Source organism: Physeter macrocephalus, chromosome 1, assembly GCF_002837175.3.
Source record: "Physeter macrocephalus isolate SW-GA chromosome 1, ASM283717v5, whole genome shotgun sequence".
In the NCBI taxonomy this organism is placed as follows: domain Eukaryota; kingdom Metazoa; phylum Chordata; class Mammalia; order Artiodactyla; family Physeteridae; genus Physeter; species Physeter macrocephalus.
Genome location: NC_041214.2, coordinates 24,904,072 through 24,918,963, shown reverse-complemented (window position 1 = coordinate 24,918,963; position 14,892 = coordinate 24,904,072). Strand labels below are relative to the sequence as shown.

At 43.1% G+C, this 14,892-nt stretch overlaps 1 protein-coding gene across 1 annotated transcript in view; it reads right to left on the bottom strand.

The window, feature by feature from the left end:
* The window catches only part of SLC9A9 (solute carrier family 9 member A9), a 563,642-nt gene that overhangs the window by 275,936 nt on the left and 272,814 nt on the right, over positions 1 to 14,892 (bottom strand). The window contains exons 7-8 of the mRNA XM_024131833.3: positions 9,972 to 10,110; positions 5,543 to 5,648 (exon numbers count right to left, since the gene is read on the bottom strand). Of these exons, the coding sequence (XP_023987601.1) occupies positions 5,543 to 5,648; positions 9,972 to 10,110 (245 nt within the window). The remainder of the gene's footprint in view (positions 1 to 5,542; positions 5,649 to 9,971; positions 10,111 to 14,892) is intronic.

Below are 14,892 nucleotides of genomic sequence, written 5' to 3'. Positions count from 1 at the left end.
AAGAAGTTTCCATTCATCACAGTATGCCAAAATACAAAATAGCTTAAAAAGTACTTAACAAGAAATTTGTAGGTCTAATGTGAAGACAACTATTAAAATTTACTAAGGGCCATAAAAGATGAGTTGAATAAATGGAGAGACATAACATATTCCTCTGTGGGAAGACTCAACATTATAAAAACACCATTCCTCCTCAAATTAATCTAAAAATTTAATACAACCCCAATCATAATCCTAAAGTTATTTTCTGCTTGAAACATAAGAAAGTTATTTTAAGTCATTCTGGAATATAAATATGTGAGTATAGCAAAGAATCTCTTGAAATTGGGGAAGGGGGATGAGAAATGGTTCTATTAGCTACTAAAAGGAACCATGGAGTTGAAATGATGAAAACAGCAAAGACCAAGAGCTCAGTGGAACAACAGAAAGCCCAGAACATATATACACATATATGTACCTACATACATGGACATTATATTGTACATTCACAGGTTAAGTTTGAAGGGTGTTAGGATGAGTGAATAACAATGTAGGAAGAAAATCAAGTCCCTACTATATCTTGCACCTCATAGCAAGACAAATTCCAGATGGATTCCAATGCAAAAATAAAACCAGATGAGTATTAAAAAAAAGTATACATTATTATTAATAACAGTGGGCTTTATAAGTAGAAATCAATAAAATCTTGGGCTTTCTAAGGAACAGATAAAATTAACCACATGAAACTTGAAAATGTCTATACCAACCTTTTCCTTACACAAACAAATAAAGCATAACATATTTAAAAGGTAAAGCCATGAATTGGAAAATATTTATAGCCTACGTGACAGTCAAAAGGTTAATATTTTTTAATAGATAAAGAGCTTCTAAAATTTAACGTGACAAAAATAAGCACTTCAATAGGAAAGAAGGACAAAGGTCATAAACAGGTAGTTCACCAAGGGAGAAATACAAATTGCCAATGACATATAACTAAAATGACTTCCTCAGTAAAAATATAATGAATTTAAATCAGAATAAGATGGAACTTGCTTATCAAATTAGCAGGGGTGAATATGAGTTCGGGTGATGAAGATGTGAGTGAATGAGCTCTCTCTTGCATCGTTGGTGGAAGTATAAAGGAATGCAAATTTTCTGGAGGATAACTTGGATAAACTTTTCCAAGACATTAAAATGTTAGCATTCGTATTAACCCAGGAATTTTATTTTTAGGCAGTTATATAAATAGAAGTTCATACATCAAGCTATAAGGATTACCACTGCAATCATATTAACAATGTTGAAAACTATAAACAATCAAAAGGTTGGTATAATAAATTATGGCAAGTTAATATGATATAGTACTAGGCAGCAATTAAAAATAATAATATAGAAGAATATTTAATGCCATGAAAAACATTCACTATAAATTGTTAAGTGGAAAAAAAGCAAGTTACTTAAAAATAAAAATGTAATTACATATAGGTATGCATGTATATATTTAAGTATGTATATGTATTTGCATATAATTAGATCAATTCAGACAAATACTAACAATAGTTATTAATAGGCAGTGAGAATACAGGTAACTCTAATTTTATTTCCTTCTGTAAATCTACATTTTCCAAATTTTCTACAATGTATATGCCTTACCTTGGTAGTAAGAAAAAATAAAAAATATATTCTTAAAACAGATATATTTTCTTTAAAGCAACAGAAATCCTTTTTTTTTCACGGGCCCAGCCGCTCCGCGGCATGCGGGACCCTCCCAGACCGGGGCGCAAACCCGGTTCCCCTGCATCGGCAGGCGGACGCGCAACCACTGCACCACCAGGGAAGCCCAGAAATCCTTTTTTTTAAACGAAATCTTAGGTGAAAACCCAATCTATGGAACCAATAAGAGGGGTGAAGTAGGGGTGGCAGGCCTAGAGGCTTGCTCCCTTGATGGGCACCCTTGAGCCCTCACCTAGCAATGTCAGGGCTGGGGGAATTCTGCTGAGAACCCATTGTGTGTAAACACCATTTCTAGATCCTACATGATGTGTTGTCAGTGAACCCATACACGGCCCCAGGATGGCTGGTTACCACTACAGTTACTCATAAACTATTTAATAGCTCATTTCATTTAGTTCACCATATTCATTGTCATATGTTCATTCGTTAAGCACTTTCTGAAAATTTTTCTAGATTTTAGCTTTGCATTATATTAGTTTACTTGTGGATTAGAGATAAAAAGATTTTCTTACTGCATGAAATATCCTCAGAGAAAATAATTTAATTCCACACCAGATTTTATTGAAGGTTGACATGAGAAATGATTACATGAAGAATGGATCTCCATCTTCCCTAAAACAATACATTGTCTGTTATGGTGCTCAAAGGCCCTTACATAAAGATGCGTGTGATAAATTCCCCTAAAGTTTTAGAAAAAAAGGTTGCCAATTTTTATAAATAATTGTGACTTCCTTTTATAGTACTGTATTATTCCTATATAACTCATCATGTTTCCCTTTTGGCTTTGCCTGCCAGAAAGCTCAGAGCTGTATTTATTGCCAAACCACAGCAATGAACAGCTGCCTCATTTTGCAGAAAAACTCTATCCCAAAGCACTTGAGTGTCTAGCCTCAACTAAATGGTCCCATGATATGCATGGCTCAGGTTATAAGTTGTCTCAAAGCCAATTTAGAAATAGGCAAGGATTAAATAATAAACAAACACATAAGTAATTTGGACTAAGCAGGGTTGGTCTTTGGCAGTACAAAACGCTCACACCTAAAGTTTGATTTGTATCGAATGCCTTTTGGGCATGTTGCTTAATCTGGAGTACTGTTCTGGATGAGCGCTCCCCTGGGTGCAGACGTGGACATTTGGGTCTTTCTGCTACCAAGGCCCACACACACATCCACCCACCCCATGATGCTGGCTCATTAGAAGTGATCTGCATGGTATCCTATAAGGATATCAGGTCAAAAGCATAGCAAAAGAGCAAGGCACAGATAAACTAAGAGTTTATACGTGGACCATAACCTTAAAAACATTTAAGAAAACAAGATATTGCTGAATTGGATCAGGAAATAGACAATCTTCACAAACAGAAACAATCTTAAGCATTGGGATGTGTGCGTGTAAGTGTGTGAGAGTGTGTGTGTGTGTGTGTGTGTGTGTGTGTGTTTATTACAACGATCAACAGTAGACTAAAAAATATCAGGTGAGTTAAGGTTTCCAGAAGCTCAAATATGTATTCTTATTGTTAACATTACTTACATCATTTTACAATATGGTAAGTGCTGAAAAGGTCATAGAATGTGGAGGAAAGGGAACCACAATTTTCTGAATGACGTATGTAAATTGTTTCCTCCATTATTTCATTTAAGAGACACTAGTATCCTGTTTCTTTGCAATGCATAAGCTCTTTAGCAACCTTTCTAATTACACGGTAAGGCTCTAATATAATGGAGGTTGTGTTAGAATGGTTTGGAATGATACTGGGCCTGGTAGGGTGGACTCTGGTAATGCAGTCTTGATTATAGTGTCATAATAACTGGCAGGTGGCTGTCTGTATCAGCAACAGACACCCTCAAAGCCTGTGGAAATAGCTTGGTTCCCATGGCTATGAAGTAAGGTGGGTCAGCTGCCCAGAGCAACAGATTATCATTACAGAAAAGATTTGCCATGGCTTTCACAGGAGAGGCCAAACCAGCCTAGAAGCAAATGGAAGAGGCAGGCTTCCGGGGCCCCAAATATCTTCCTACTCCTGGGGGCCTGCCTCATATTCTATAGATAGAATTTCATTCAAGGTAGCAATGCTTGGTACCCATGAGCCCAGGCTCTAGAATCAGATCTCCTTATTTGAAATCCCAGCTCCCCCACTTTTGTTGGCTGAGTAAACTGGGCGTAGTCCCTAACTTTGGGTCCTTCTGTAAATGAATGAGAAAATCCATGCAAGGCAGTTAGCCAGCACCTGGCTCATGGTATGCTTTCACTATAGATCAACTTTTATTATTATTTACACTTAAAGCACCACCTTTCAAAATGCAAGTACCCAGGGAGGCATACCTTATTCCCAGTTAGTATTTCGGGGGGGGGCGGGGGAGTCTCACCACTTGAAAGTCAATTAAGATGTAGTGGGCAGAAAGGGATCCAGGACTGAAACCCAGGAGAAGCAAGGAACTAAGCCAAAGGAGAGAAACAGCTTTGAAATTTTGCTCAGAGCCACAGTGATTCTTCTACATGGAAAAGTACCCAATCGTTGCAGCTAGCCAAGCGCAAACCCTCGCTGTTGCAGAAGGGCAATCTAATTGCTGAATCCAGATACAGGACGCATGGCACCTGGGACCTCAGGGACTGCCTCTCTCTCTATCAACCGCTCCATCTCAGAGGACTCTACATACAGACTTTCTACAGTAAGAGACATTAACTAAACCGTGAAGCCACCAAGTTAGCCCCTTGTTTTCTGGCCTGCCATGGAGGGTAGGCAAAGATTTTTAAACACGGCTGTGTGTGGAGATGAGCACACCAGGAGAGGCTGCCTATGTGGGCGTTGCTGTTCACAGCCAATGGAAAGTCACCACCCTTTCCCACAGGAGAGGCTGCCTACGTGGGCGTTGCTGTTCACAGCCAATGGAAAGTCACCACCCTTTCCCACAGGAGAGGCTGCCTACGTGGGCGTTGCTGTTCACAGCCAATGGAAAGTCACCACCCTTTCCCACAGGAGAGGCTGCCTACGTGGGCGTTGCTGTTCACAGCCAATGGAAAGTCACCACCCTTTCCCACAGGAGAGGCTGCCTACGTGGGCGTTGCTGTTCACAGCCAATGGAAAGTCACCACCCTTTCCCACAGGAGAGGCTGCCTACGTGGGCGTTGCTGTTCACAGCCAATGGAAAGTCACCACCCTTTCCCACAGGAGAGGCTGCCTACGTGGGCGTTGCTGTTCACAGCCAATGGAAAGTCACCACCCTTTCCCACAGGAGAGGCTGCCTACGTGGGCGTTGCTGTTCACAGCCAATGGAAAGTCACCACCCTTTCCCACAGGAGAGGCTGCCTACGTGGGCGTTGCTGTTCACAGCCAATGGAAAGTCACCACCCTTTCCCACAGGAGAGGCTGCCTACGTGGGCGTTGCTGTTCACAGCCAATGGAAAGTCACCACCCTTTCCCACAGGAGAGGCTGCCTACGTGGGCGTTGCTGTTCACAGCCAATGGAAAGTCACCACCCTTTCCCACAAAGCGGCTGTGCATCCCTTCACACACACTCTGAGCAGAGACTCCTATTTGCAAAGTCACCCATCACCTCAGTATACCAGTCATTCATAGATTTCAACATCCCCTTCCTGACCAGCAAGGAGAGGAGAGGAAACGGCAGTTTGGAGACTTTCAGTTGAGCTGTTGTATAAATGGATATTTTTTCTTCTCCCCAGGGTGCCCAGGAGAGGCTGATTCTGACACAAACCTATAGAAAAGGGCCTCCATTTCACCTCCGGCTGGGTCAGGGAGGGGGGCATGGGGAGAGGCGGGGGAACACATGTGTTCACACGTCCAGTTTGCTGCGCTGGACGAAACACTGACCTGTTAGGCCAGCGGCCTCGGCAGACAGGAAGGCGCTCCAAGACAGGAGGAAAAACAGGCCCGTTTCCAGCATAGGGAACTCACACAGTTTGGTAAATTTGGTCAAGTGACAAAGACGCGTTAAGGGAAATAACAACTGCTTTTATGAATAAATCTCCTTTTTGGCTGTGAAAAACTAATCTGGTTGTGTTTTAGATGAGAGAATTAATTTTCGGACCTGACTGTAACTGACTGAGACTTTACTTTCAAGGCCACCAGGAGTCATGCTTCACTGCGGGCTGAACACTCCTATAAAAATGCCAACTGGGGTTCAGATAAAAAAGTTGTCTTACTAAGAGGATAAAATCAGCTAAGTGTAGACCCAAAACTTCTTAAATTTGGCCTCAGCCCTTGGGGTGTGCCCCTCAGAATACTGGCAGATCTGGGAAAACAAAGCCAAGGGGAGTGAGGCTGGGTGAGATGCTGCCAGTGCGTCAACACTGAAGGAGGCCACTGCTTCCCAGGGAGTGCTGGTCTGTGGATAGATCACCTTGAAGAGCCTTCTCTCTTAGGGATAGAAATTGGACCAGGAGGAGCATTTACGTTCAGTGATAGGGAAGCTGCCCGGACTCTCTTTGTAAAAGTAGGATGGAGGAAAATGGGTATTGTTTCTAGGTCAAGCAAGATGCTCTTTGGCGGGCAGTGGTTCATTTTGGCCAGGATGACACTTGGTCAAGTCTATAAATTGCAAATAGAACAAAGGCACAGTGATCTGAGTCAGGCAGAGAATGGGCTATGGGGAGATGATTAGGAGTAGGTGATGGATGGGAAAGGGCTACATTGTAATTGTGTCCACCACTAGGCGGAAAATGCCCTGACAGATAAAGAGATGTTATGCTGTTGCATTTTTATGTTTCTACAACAAAGTGTAAGGAAGATTCCATATTAAGAGATGTTTGGCAGCAGGGAAAGGAAGCAAAAAGTATGACCTCTGCGTTAGAAGATCTGGGTTTGAGTCTTGGCTCTGCTAGTCATCTGGCTGTGTGATTTCTGAGCAGTATGTTAACCTCTGTGAGCCTTATTTGTATCCTAGGTGAACTGGCAATAAGAATAATACCTACTCATACAATGTGCAGAGTAACATGCAATGAAGATATTAAAAATGTTTTGTAAAGTCTTAGAAAGCACAAAATACTAAGGATAATGTCATGGTTGGGAGTGTGGCCTCTGGAAGGCAACCTGGGCTCATATTCATTGTATCAGCTTAGACGGGTCTGTGGGCCACTCTGCGCATTGGTTTCCATGTCTGAAAATGGGCATAATAGTGCAACCTACCTCCTAGGTATATAAACCACTTGCAATATGTTAAGCACTCAGAAGAGTGCCTGGTATATAACAAAGGATGTGTAAGTTTTTCAATTAGTGTGATTTAAATAAACTTGTTTTGTAAAACGTCTTTTCTGGAAAGAGATTCAGTAAGAATCTGGAAGCAATTCTTCATCTGGAGGAAAACATGGGTTGCCCTTTGACCCTTTTCCAATGTCCCCTCTTCTTACTTGGAGGGAAGGCTTTGTTTCCAATGGAGTTTGTTCCTCTGAATTCCCTCTTCTAGTTTGTTGTAAAGAGAAGGCTCAGGCCGATTAGAATACCAACTGGGCGTAAAGTGTTCTTCTCTTTCCATGGCCTCCAGAAAGCTGTTCAGCTCTGAGTCAAGCCCTAAGCTTGTCCGGAGCCCAGAGGCCCATACTTTGAGAAGCCTCTGCCTCACTGTGGACAAGGCATCCAGGTGATTATGGTGGAGGAATGGACTGTGCCCCTGTCTCCTTCACAGCCTGAGTCTGTGACCCAAGGCCATCAGGTGTTGCCACTGTTACTGAGCCCGTCTCTTCCTTTTCTCCACCCCTTTCCCCAGATCTGATCCAATATCAGGGCAGACTTCCAACCTCCAGGAATTTTTACCTTCCTTATCAATTTGTTTACTTATGTGTCCATACATTCCCTGCACACTGGGCAGAAAAGAGTTCCAATCTCAGCCCTTCCACCTCGTGCCATCCCTGGGACCAAAGGCCTGGTTTTAAACCCCTGCCCTGAAATGTCCTAGCTGTGTGGACTTAGACAAGTTGCCTAACCTTATGTGTCAGTTTCTTCAGCTGAAAATTGGGGGAATAACAGTATCTCCCTGCCAGGGTTCTTATAAAAACTATCTGAGATAATCTATGCAAAATACTAAGGACAATGGCTGGCACGTGGTACAGTTCTGAACATATGTAAGATGACATAATTAATGCATGGCCATTACTACTGATATGTGACTCAGAGTGAGCTACTTAACCTTCTTGAGCCTCGGTTTCCTCCTGGGTAACCCGGTGTCTTACAGGGTTAATTTGAATAAGAAGATATATATAAAGGCCCATGCTAGACATTCACTAAATGTTGTGATCATTACTATTACTCTACTCCAAACAACATGTGACCTCCATCGTAATTCCACTTAATAATTAAGAGGCAACAGGAAGTAGTGATCAAGAGCATGGTCTGTCTCTCGGTTTCACTCCTTGGGTTTGATCTTGGCTGTATGACCTTGGGCAATAGCTTACGCTTTCTAAGCTCCAGTGACCAGTAAAAAAAGATATGACCATTGTGAAGGTTAAATGACTTATTGCATGTAAAACGAGTAGTAGGGGGCCTGACATGTCTCCAGTACTGGGTAGATTGTTAATCATTATTTTTAGTTGGAAGTCAGCCCTACCTTTTCCGACTTCCTTTTGTCAATGGAGTTGACATTCTCCAGGGTTTCCAGGACATGACTTTGGGGTGGTCTTTTGATTCTCTCCTCTTCCTTATCTCTTAGTACCAACCAATCACTAAGTCCTAGAGATTCTTCTAAACATTGGCCTCCTTCCCGATTTCCCCCCACAGGTTATCAACACAGTCTTCCTTGATCTTAATCTTCCTCTCTCATTCACCCTACATACCAGTTCCTTATTTATGATTTAAAAACAGGACTTTCATTGTGTCCCTCTCCTGAGCAGAAACCTTCAGTAACTGTGGACTATAGAAAGATGCCCAGGCTCCTTTGAATAACACTCCAAGATACTCCACAAGCTGACTCCATCCCCTCATCTTCCACCGCTCACCAGCCTGAGACCTCAGGTCCTTTCAGGCACAACTGCCATGTGCCAGGTCACTGCCCCCTCCGCCACACCTTCATGAATGCTGGTCTTCTCCTGAATCTCTTATCATGTGGCTTTTGCCTGTATCCTACCCATCTTTCAGGTCAAGCCCAGGTCCTACTCTGCATGTAAATACTGCTTTTCAGATTATTTTCCAGAATCATAAGATTGGCCAAGAGTCTATTGGACTATCCCAGACACAGTGGCCTCATCATCATTTGAATTTTTATAATCTTAATAAGGTGGCTGCAGCTTTAGCGCTCACTTTCCATCCAACTCCTACTACAGAGTTTGTCTTTCCAAGTTTGTCATTAGTTGAAGGCAGAGTCCATGTTTTATTCATCTTCTGACTTATCTTAGAAAACTTTAGTAGAACCTAGCCTTTTAGCAGTTGTTCAGTGAACTGTTAGGCTAGTCCTCATGAAAAAAGACCCCAACATTTTGCTTTCCGTGCCTTGACCCCTGACCCTTCTTGCATCTTTCTCCTTTCTTACTTCTCTTTTCCCCAAGGTCTCTGGTCCTTTGTTCTGCCTCTTCTCTGTAGCCTCAGTTAACACTTGACATTAGCCTTCTGGCTTTCCTCTTCAAATCTGACTTATTTTTGTCCCATCCAACTGTTGTGAGTGAAGAGCTCACCAGACCAGCTTCTTTCCCTGGCTCAAATCCTCTAGGAACTCTACCCATCCTCCCACCTCTCTGCTGAAACAGAGGGAGTAAGATGACACAATTGCCTGGATACGGCAAACATCATTTCTGCTTTGCTTGCTGTTCCCTTTCCATAAAGGAGCTATGGATGCTCGTTTAAACTCACAGTGATCTTTGGCTTGGCCAACCCTGTGAACTAGTGCTTGATACAAGTTTGAAAAGGAGGAGGCAGAGAACACTTAGTTTATCACTCCCAGTCTATAATGTTTTATTCCTGACCTTGGATCTTCAGTTCTTCCTCTTGACCTTAATATATCCAAGCCTGATACCCCCTGGTCACCTATATTCCTAGGTGGGAATGTTTTAAGACTGTTGCTATCCTAGGATCAGACAGTATGAGCAGCGCTAGAACTGGCCTTGGACAGGAAAAGAGCCCGGGCCCCTCTTCCACTGGTACCGACCTATGCTTCGAGGGCTGCCTCGGAATCAAGATGGCTCCAGTGGTGCCATACTGCACTTGAACAAGACTATCTAACCATTTCCTAGCCTGGAATGTGTCAGTCCTCAGAAACATTCCAGGGAAGCTGACTGCCCTTAACAGTCCCCAGCTTTCCACACAAGACAAAGGATATCAGTGCCGTGACAACAGCATACGCAGACCCCATGGCAAATGAGCCGGCGAAGATCCCCAGGAAATTCCCCACGGACTGGAAGAATGCTGCAGCATCAAATGCATTTGGATTCTCCTTGGGACTGTAAATGGATATAGAACTGAAAAGAGAAGAGGGTGAAGGTTAGTCAGCGACTCCCATCTCATGGTCCAAACACCAGAAGTCAGAATTTAGCACCCACTTTTGGGAAGGGCACGTTTTCCTATGAGGTTAGGGGCTGGTTGGAAGCTTTCAGGGGAAACAGATGAGGACAGGGAGAGGTGGAGAAGGCAGAAAGCTTTCCGCTTCCTTACAACCCAATCCCATGGTATCCATATATTGCTACCCGTCAGTAAACATTTTTATATAGGAAGGGTGGTAGGGAATATTGTTTCTGAGCAAACTAGGCATTAAAACATGGTAGGTGTATAAGGAATCTGCTGAGGAGATAGATAACTGTGAATTATTTAGTGCCCATATGTCTTCAGTGCTGTTATATATTCACAAATGTTCCTGATAAAAAGTGCACTTTTATGGCCTGTGCACAAATGGGCGATACAAATCACAGCATGCACAAAATATTCTGCTGTGATCTTGTCATAAACCACAAAGCACTGCTCCTCTCCAGTGTAACCCTTCAGAAACAGAGCCCAGAGGACGTTCAGAGCATCACAGTATTAACCCCTGGGGAGAATCAAAACCTTCATTTTCCCACTGAAACAAATGGCAGCAGCTGCCTGAGGTCATCTTTTATACCCCAATTCTGGTGGCTGCCAACAGATTTATATCCACAGAGAAAAATCAATCCACCAATAGGCAGTCTGTTCACTTAAATATTTTTGAGATGTCATATTTGCTATTTTCTTTTTGTAACCAGGGCCTCAAATCCCACAGTGTTAATGTAAAGGACAAGGTGTGTCCTATTTTAGGAAACATGAGCTCCCTATTGTAGCAACGAAATGAACAGATGTGCTAGAACCAGTAGCTTTGGGGAGACTAATGAAGTCACTTTTCAGATTTCTTTTTTTGCAGTTTTTATTTTAATACAAGGTCTTTAAAGCTAATCAGACAAAATCAATAGTTTCTCAGTGGCTGCTGGAAGGGACTTTGTAGCTCTTAGAGAGCAAACAGTACACCAGGCACACTGACTTGAGATTAGATAGGATTTTACAGAGACGTAACTGAATCTCTTGTGGCTTGGAGGATGAGAGTATGTTACCTCTCTGACCTGACTTTTTGTGTCTAAAGACTAGTTAAGAGAGAACAGGGGGCGTGGGTTCCAATTCTCCTCCAGGAAAATGTGTGGCATAAAAAAGGTAGTTTTAAACGTTTCTAGTTTTTCCCAGGATGCCTTTAAACCCCCAAAGTAGGCTAAATACTTCTGCTTTTTTTTTTGAATTTTATTTATTTTTTTATACAGCAGGTTCTTATTAGTTACCCATTATTATTGTATACATGTCAATCCCAATCTCCCAATTCATCACACCACCACCCCTCCCCACCGCTTTCCCCCCTTGGTGTCCATACGTTTGTTCTATGACCCAAGTTTGCTCGTTTTTATGGCTGAGTAATATTCCATTGTATATACGTGCCACATCTTTATCCATTTATCTGTCGATGGACATTGCTTCCATGACATGACTATTGTAAATAGTGCTGCAGTGAACATTGGGGTGCATGTGTCTTTTTGAATTATGGTTTCCTCTGGGTATATGCCCAGTAGTGGGATTGCTGGGTCATATGGTGATTCTATGTTTAGTTTTTTAAGGAACCTCCATACTGTTCTCCATAGTGGCTGTATCAATTTACATTCCCACCAACAGTGCAAGAGGGTTCCCTTTTCTCCACACCCTCTCCAGCATTTGTTGTTTGTAGATTTTCTGATGATGCCCATTCTAACTGGTGTGAGGTGATAACTCATTGTAGTTCTGATTTGCATTTCTCTAATAATTTGCGATGTTGAGCAGCTTTTCATGTGCTTCTTGGCCATCTGTATGTCTTCTTTGGGGAAATGTCTATTTAGGTCTTCTGCCCATTTTTTGATTAGGTTGTTTCAAACACTTCTGCTTTGATCATGTAATTGGATAAGGAAGATGAATGTGGATCTCAAATGGAGCCCTGATATGTATGCGAGAAAGGAATTGCCTTTGAAGTGTTCTTTTTGTAAAGTGTTGTGCTTTGCAGAAAAAAAGGAAAAGCAAACCCATATTTGGGTTCTTTGTAGCTGACAGTCCTGGGAAAGGGTGCAAAACCCCATGACCATTCTGAAACTTGGTGCCCATGGCTGCGTGTGTTAAAAAAACAGTAGTGATGAGGAAACCGTCCAGTTGCTGTCTGTCTTTCAAACAAAGGTTTTTGCGCAGTAACACAGTTTTGTAAATAATTCTGTTAATTCCTAAGTCTGCTCCCAGCAGATCTGATCCTTTGAACAGGCAGATATCTCTTCAACCCCATCTTCACCTTTGCACTCACTGGAAGTGTCTTCTCTGTCCCGATGCTTCCCTAGCTTGAAGCACCACCATCACTTCTTTTGGCCATATTCCGTATCATTACTTACATAGTGTTTGTTCTTAAATCAACTCATTTTTATTCAAATGCAAAAGCTTTTATTAGATAATATTTATGAAATCACAGTTTTGGTTTGCTTCATATATTGCTTTTTAATACACATGAGATTATGTAATTATTAAATTTGAAAAAAAAAGTTCCCCTTTGTGTCACCTAAAATCATCTGGGTATCTCCACTGGTTCATAGTCTGCATTTTGGGAGATGCTGTTTTCTTCCTGGGCTCTGATCCCCACCCAGAAGGGTGCAGCCTAATTTCATACCTTCCCTGTGAGATCTGATTTAACTGAAGGGAAGAGCTTAATTCTCCTCACCTATGGAGACTCGTTCATTGATTTGCCAGCCCTAAAGCACTTCAGGATGTTAGTCGGGATGCGTGGGGTACCTGCTAGGTACCAGGTGATGGATTTGATGCAGGGAGTGGCAGGCAGGCAGGGAAGGGCATGGAAAGGAGAAGCAGAATTTGAGCCAACAAACATTTTACTGACCATATGCAAGGCATAGGCAGAGAAGTCTAAGATAGAGATGACAACTAGCTCAAGTCACAGTGCTGAGAGGGATTGTGAGAGCTGTGCAACATTTAATGGGGCAAATGAGGAAAGGGGCACTAGTTTAGAATAGAGGGGATGGCATTTGATCAAGTCAACAGTCAGTGATGGGGAGCAGGCATTCCAGGTAGTGGAAAGACTGGAAGCAAAGGCAAGGAGGCAGGAGAGTTGAGGGTACTTCAAAGTGGAACTATATAGTTATGGCTGGAGCCTGGGAGCATGTATGTGGGCACTGGCGGAGGGGTAAAGGCAGGTAGCTGGCATCACTCAGAGCTTTAAATTCCACCTTAAGAATATACAAAAGCCCTCACATTTATGTAATATTTAGTCCTCTTATGCCTGCATTATAACTGTATTTGATCCTATAACATCTCTGCCAGGTAATTAGGGCAGGTATACGGTTATCCGTCCTTTTCTTTCTTTTCTTCCCTCCTCTTTTTTTTTTTTTTTTTGCGGTACGCGGGCCTCTCACTGTTGTGGCCTCTCCCGTTGCGGAGCACAGGCTCCGGACGCACAGGCTCAGCGGCCATGGCTCACGGGCCCAGCCGCTCCGCGACATGCGGGATCCTCCCGGACCGGGGCACGAACCCGTGTCCCCTGCATTGGCAGGCGGACTCTCAACCACTGCGCCACCAGGGAAGCCCCCCTCCCCACCTCCTTTTTAAAAATAAAATACAGAAACTAAGAGTCAGAGAAATAAAGATCATATAGCTACTAAGTTCAAAATGTAGATTTCTTGGTTTTCCCTTGAAAAAGTGATCTTGCTGGGAGGCAAACATGAACCCACATCAGGACCGCTGAGTGAGTGTGGTTCTGATTCTAAGGGCAATAGGAGTTCAGGCACCAGAACCTTGGATTTCATGTGTGGACGGAACACAAGCAGCACTGTCCCATGTGCAAGGAGAGCACGGAGCACCTTGCATGGGGCAACAGAACCCTCCTCTCCCATCCCACTAGCAGGTGAGACGCAGGGCTTCTCCCAGAAACCTGCTTTCATGCCTCCCTTCTGCTCCTGGACTTCAGCTTTGCTAGGCCTGGCCTGGGTCTTTTTCCTGCTTGTATGCCCAGGACACAGCCTGATGCCCGGCCCGTGGCAGGCTATATAAAGGCTGAGGGAACGAGGGCAGGCTGACTGGAAAGCGGGAAGGAAATAAGGAAGAAATGCAGGAAGACAAGAGGCTTGCAAAAGCTAGTCATCTTTAAAATGGATCATCATCTACAAGACTTTTTATTAGGCATTGACTATACGTAGTCATGTTGTGGGTACTTTTAGGGTCATCAATCCAAGCTTGAAGTTAACACTTGAGACTCTTAGCTTGAGCCTCAAAGATCTCATCCTTACTGGCTGTATGGCCTTGGTTAAGTTACTCTATCACTCAGGCTCGGTTTCAAAGTCTATAAAATGGCCATAACAGTACATATCCCACAGAAATGTGTGAGAATATGAGGTACATTTAAAAACCTATAAAAAAGAAATAAGAGGGACTTCCCTGGCAGTCCAGTGGTTAAGACTCCGTGTTTCCATTGCAGGGGGCACGGTTTCGATCCCTGGTTGGGGAACTAAGATCCGGCATGCCTCAGGATGTGGCCAAAAAAAAAACCATTAAGATTAAAAAAACCCACAAAGCCTACATATTTATCTTACAGGTTGTAGGGCCATTCATTGAGTGCTGATTATGTGCACAAAAAATAGGCTCTCGGGGCTTCCCTGGTGGCGCAGTGGTTGAGAGTCCGCCTGCCGATGCAGGGGACACGGGTTCGTGTCCCGGTCCGGGAGGATCCCACGTGC